Source organism: Trachypithecus francoisi, unplaced genomic scaffold, assembly GCF_009764315.1.
Source record: "Trachypithecus francoisi isolate TF-2019V2 unplaced genomic scaffold, Tfra_2.0 Lachesis_group13, whole genome shotgun sequence".
In the NCBI taxonomy this organism is placed as follows: Eukaryota; Metazoa; Chordata; class Mammalia; order Primates; family Cercopithecidae; genus Trachypithecus; species Trachypithecus francoisi.
This window is the reverse complement of record NW_022681458.1, coordinates 37518252-37522860: the sequence shown is the minus strand read 5'-3', so window position 1 is coordinate 37522860 and position 4609 is coordinate 37518252. Positions and strand designations below refer to the sequence as shown.

Sequence of the window (4609 nt, the reverse complement as noted above, 5' to 3'; positions counted from 1 at the left end):
CCTCCTTGGCCTTGGTGTCCACTCTGGTGGTGCTTGAGGAGCCCTTCAGCCCACCACGGCAACTGTGGGAGCCCCTCTCTCGGCTGGCCGAGGCCAGAGCTGCCTCCCTCTGCTTGTGGGGAGGTGTGGAAGGAGAGGTGCTGGCGGGAACTGGGGCTGCGGGAACTGGGGCTGCGTGCAGGGCTCACAGGCCAGTGCGGGTTCTGGCGGGTGCAGGCTTGGCGGGTTCCACACTCAGAGTGGCCAGCCGGCGCTGCCGGCCCAGGGCATTGAGGGGCTTAGCACCCAGGCCAGCAGCTGTGGTGGGTGCGCCAGGTCCCCCAGCAGTGCCGGCCTTCGGGCGCTGGGCTCGAATTCTTGCCGGGCCTCAGCTGCCTCCCCACGGGCAGGGCTTGGAACCTGCAGCCCACCATGCCTGAGCCCCCACCCCTGCAGTGGGTTCTCGCACAGCCGGAGCCTCCCTGGGTGCCACCCCCTGCTCTGTGGTGCCTGGTCCCATCAATCGCCCAAGGGCTGAGGAGTGCAGGCATGGCTCGGGACTGGCGGGCATCTCTGCCTGCAGCCCTGGTGCAGGATCCACTAAGTGATGCCAGCTGGGCTCCTGAGTCTAGTGGGAACTTAGAGAACCTTTATGTCTAGCTAAGGGATTGTAAATACACCAATTAGCACTCTGAATCTAGCTCAGGGTTTGTAAATGCACCAATCAGCACTCTGTGTCTCGCTCAGGGTTTGTGAATACACCGATCAGTACTCTGTGTCTAACTCAAGGTTTGTAAATACACCAATGGGTACACTGTATCTAGCTAACCTAGTGGGGACTTGGAGAACTTTTCTCTCTAGCACTCTGTGTCTAGCTAAAGGATTGTAAACGCACCAATCAGCACTGTGTCTAACTCAGGAATTGTAAACGCACCAATCAGCTCTCTGTCAAAGTGGACCAATCAACTCTCTGTAAAATGGACCAGTCAGCAGGATGTGGGTGGGATCAGATAAAAGAATAAAAGCAGGATGCCGAGCCAGCCAGTGGCAACCCCTGAGGTCCCCTTCCACACTGTGGAAGCTTTATTTTTTCACTCTTTACAATAAATCTTGCTGCTGCTCACTTTTTGGATCAACGCTGCTTTTAAGAGCTGTAACGCTCACCGCGAAGGTCTGCAACTTCACTCCTAAAGCCAGTGAGACCGCGAACCTACCAGAAGGAAGAAACGGCAGACACACCATCTTTAAGAACTGTTAACACTCACCACAAGGGTCCACGGCTACATTCTTGAAGTCAGTGAGACCAAAAACCCACCAATTCTGGACACACCAGCTACTTGGGAGGCTGAGGCAGAAGAATGCCGTGAACCTGGTAGGCGGAGCTTGCACAGTGAGCCAAGATTGCACCACTGCACTCCAGCCTGGGCGACAGAGAGACTCCGTCTCAAAAAAAAAAAAAAAAAAAAAAAAAATTGGTTAAGCGGATAGATCTCGTGTGTTTGTTCTGCCAAAACCAAAACAAAACAAAATGATTAAAAACAAAACAAAAACAAAGGGACACAAGAAAACTTTGGGCAGTGTTGGATATGTCTATTATCTTGATTGTGATGATATCACAGGTGTTTGCATTTCAAGCTCATCAACTTGCCTGCATTAAATGTGTCTAGTTCTTTGTATATCAATTATACCTCAATATAGTTGTTAAAGATTTCCCCACATCATTGCCAGCATGACTCATTTAATTTTTATTAGTCTGATGGGTATAAAAGAGTATCTCTCCCAGTGCTTTGGGAGGCTGAGGCAGGCAGATCTCCTGAGGTCAGGAGTTTGAGACCAGCCTGGCTAACATGGCAAAACCCCATCTCTACTAAAAGTGCAAAAATTAGCTGCGCATGGTGGTGGGCACCTGTAATCACAGTTACTCAGGAGGCTGAGGCAGAATTGTTTGAACCCGAGAGGCGAAGGTTGCAGTGAGCCGAGATTGGGCCACTGCACTCCAACCTGGGCCACAAGAGTGAGACTTTGTCTCAGAAAAAAAAAAATCTCCATGTGTTTTACTTCCTATTTTTCAGGTTACAAATGAACTTAAGTACATTTTATGTTTTTTGGTTATTTATGTTTTCTCTTATGTAAAATTCCAGTATAAGACTTCTATCCATTTTTTTCTGGGGTTTTTTTCCTCCCTATATCTCTTTTACTTTAAGGAGTTCTTCATATTTTCTGAATTCTGGTTCTTTGTTATTTATGTGTTACAAGCACATATTTCCATTTTGTGACTTATCTTTACATGACATTTATGATGTCTTCTTGGCTGAGATAAAATTGATAATTTCTGCTCAAAGTCTTTTCCTTTTAAGTTTGTGTGTTTGGGTTCCATTTAAAAAATCTCTTACCTGAGATCATAAACATGTTTTCTTTTAAAGGTTTTTAAGTTTGTCTTTCACATGTAAGTCCACAGTCTATTTGACACTGATTATTTTGAAGACAGTATGAAGTTGGGATACACTTTTATTTTTTCCGTGTAGATCTTCATTTGTTCCACCATTTTACCGATGTGTAATGTCACCCACATATGGATGTGGGTCTATTTATGGACTCTATTTTGTTTCGGCTAACTCTATTTTCTTGACCTAAAATTGACTTCCCCTAATAACTATGGCTTTATAATACATCTTCCTTTCTGATGGCCCTCTTTAGGAGTACCTTGGCTATTTGTTTTATGTAAATTTTAGAGTTAACTTACCAAGTTCTATGAAAAACCTTGTTGGTATTAGGATTGGAATTTCATTAACTTTAAAGGTCAATTTGGGGAGAAAGTATTTATATACTTATATATATTTATACGCTAAGTTTTCACATCTAAATACATAGCATACCTCTGCATATATTTAGTGTTCTAAAACTATACCACTTTAAAAAGAATTAAAATAAGGTATATAGTAGTAAATTTGGAAAATATATGCAATAACTTCAAGAAGAAAGTTAAAAAACTTTACTGAAGATACATTTCTTAATATTTTGTTTTTGTTGTATAGTAACACAATTGACTTTTATGTATTGATTTTATATCCAACATTCTTGCCAAACCCTTTTTTTAATTGTGATAGTTTTTCTGCTTACTCTTTTGGACTTTTTTTTTTTTTTGGTAGATGTGCTTTTCCAGTGAAGTATGTTCACTTCGGGTCCTATTTGCTAAGTATTTTTTTTAAAAATACTGAGTTTTATTTCATATGTATATTTTTGTCTCCCCATCATTTCCATGTCTGACCACTGCTACTACTATGTCCTATCATAACATTCCATACATACTTAAAACCAAGCAAAGGGTGGAGTTCCAGCTTTAAAAACTAAATAGGCATTTTGGACAACACATTCTTGGCAATGGAACCTGGACAACATTTATCAAACACAGTAGGGAAAGTTCTTACTCTGCATTATAAAAAGGACAGCCAAATATCATTGTTACAGGAATGAAATAAGACTGAACATTTTTAACAAATTGTTTAAACTATTTTCTTAAAGAGATTTCCTCCACTGCCAGAGATCTTGAATAGCCTCCTGCTCAGTCGTACGGAAGCAATTCTTCACATAATTGATGAACTTGGCTTCCACTCTGGGAAGAGAACCACCTTTTTCTATACTTGCTTGCATTTTTGCTTTAATGTCTTCTACAGAACTAGGTCCTTTTGGTGTTTTAGGATTTTTTTCCTGTTTTTTGAAGGATTCTTGTCCTTTTGATCTTGGTGTTGATGATGGTTTTGAGTCTTTTCCATTCTGATTTGACTTTTTGTCCATCTTTAGCTGGAGTATCTCAAATAGATTTCTTTACTGGTTCTTTTCTTCAGCTTCCTCATAAAAATCATCATTATCATCATCTTCATCATCATCGTCTTCATCAGCAGCAAGTTTTGCTTTTTTCTGTGGAACCTTGCTGCGACCAGGGGCAGACCACTTTCCTGATATACTTAAGAGTTTCACTTCCTCCTCCTCTTCGTCTTCTGACTCTGCATCTTCCTCCACAGCTACTAAGTGTTGTCTACCAATATGCACTGGCCCTGAACCGCACTTCAACCTTAAGACTATTGGTGGTGGGATTTCAAAGCCCCCAAGGGAAACCGTTGGCTGTACAGACATTTTCAAAGCTGCTGGTGTTACTTTAATTGGACCGCCTTCGTAATTCATTGTCTCTGCTTCAACAATGTGCAATTCATCCTTTGCACCAGCCCCTAAAGATAACTGGTGCTCATTTTCATCATTATCCACCTTAAAGTGATCATCTTTGTTGGCCTTTAGTTCACAACTGAAAAGATAGTTCTGGGGCCTCAGGAGGCTCATGTCCATGTCCACTGAATCTTCCATCAGGTGACAGCATGCACTTAGGTGGGACAAAAGGCAGACGGAGATAAACGAACACTGCTCAAGAGAACAGCTGCTCAGGACAGAATCACATCAGTTTGCTAAGTATTTTTTAAAAATAACAAATGAACACTGAGCTAAAACAAGTATTTTTTCATCTTTTTATTTTAAAAGCTAATCTTATGGCTTTTCTAATTTTAATCTATTAACATGGTTGTGATGGCCATGCAAACACGTTAATCAGACATCCTGATGCACGGAACACAATTGCCTG

General features: G+C 41.9%; 1 protein-coding gene across 2 annotated transcripts; it reads right to left on the bottom strand.

The window, feature by feature from the left end:
• Window positions 1–3426: 3426 nt before the first annotated feature.
• Window positions 3427–4338, bottom strand: LOC117095336 (nucleophosmin-like). 2 transcript variants are annotated; one of them, XM_033232108.1, is made up of 3 exons: window positions 4281–4338; window positions 3809–4001; window positions 3427–3718 (listed from the first exon to the last, which is right to left on the bottom strand). In XM_033232108.1, exons 1-3 carry the CDS (start codon window positions 4336–4338, stop codon window positions 3496–3498), a joined length of 474 nt encoding a protein of 157 aa, XP_033087999.1. In that variant the 3' UTR covers window positions 3427–3495. The 2 variants fall into 2 exon arrangements, with proteins under 2 accessions (XP_033087999.1, XP_033087998.1); XM_033232107.1 differs by having other exon boundaries at window positions 3809–4338.
• Between the last annotated feature and the right edge of the window lie 271 nt (window positions 4339–4609).

Bases quoted from the DNA above. Each gene is read 5' to 3' on its own strand.
- LOC117095336 (XM_033232107.1), bottom strand. From the start codon at position 4,338: ATGGAAGATTCAGTGGACATGGACATGAGCCTCCTGAGGCCCCAGAAC. The intron at 3,719-3,808 runs GTAAAGAAATCT...ATCAACACCAAG, and splicing joins GAAGCTGAAGAAAAGAACCA to ATCAAAAGGACAAGAATCCT.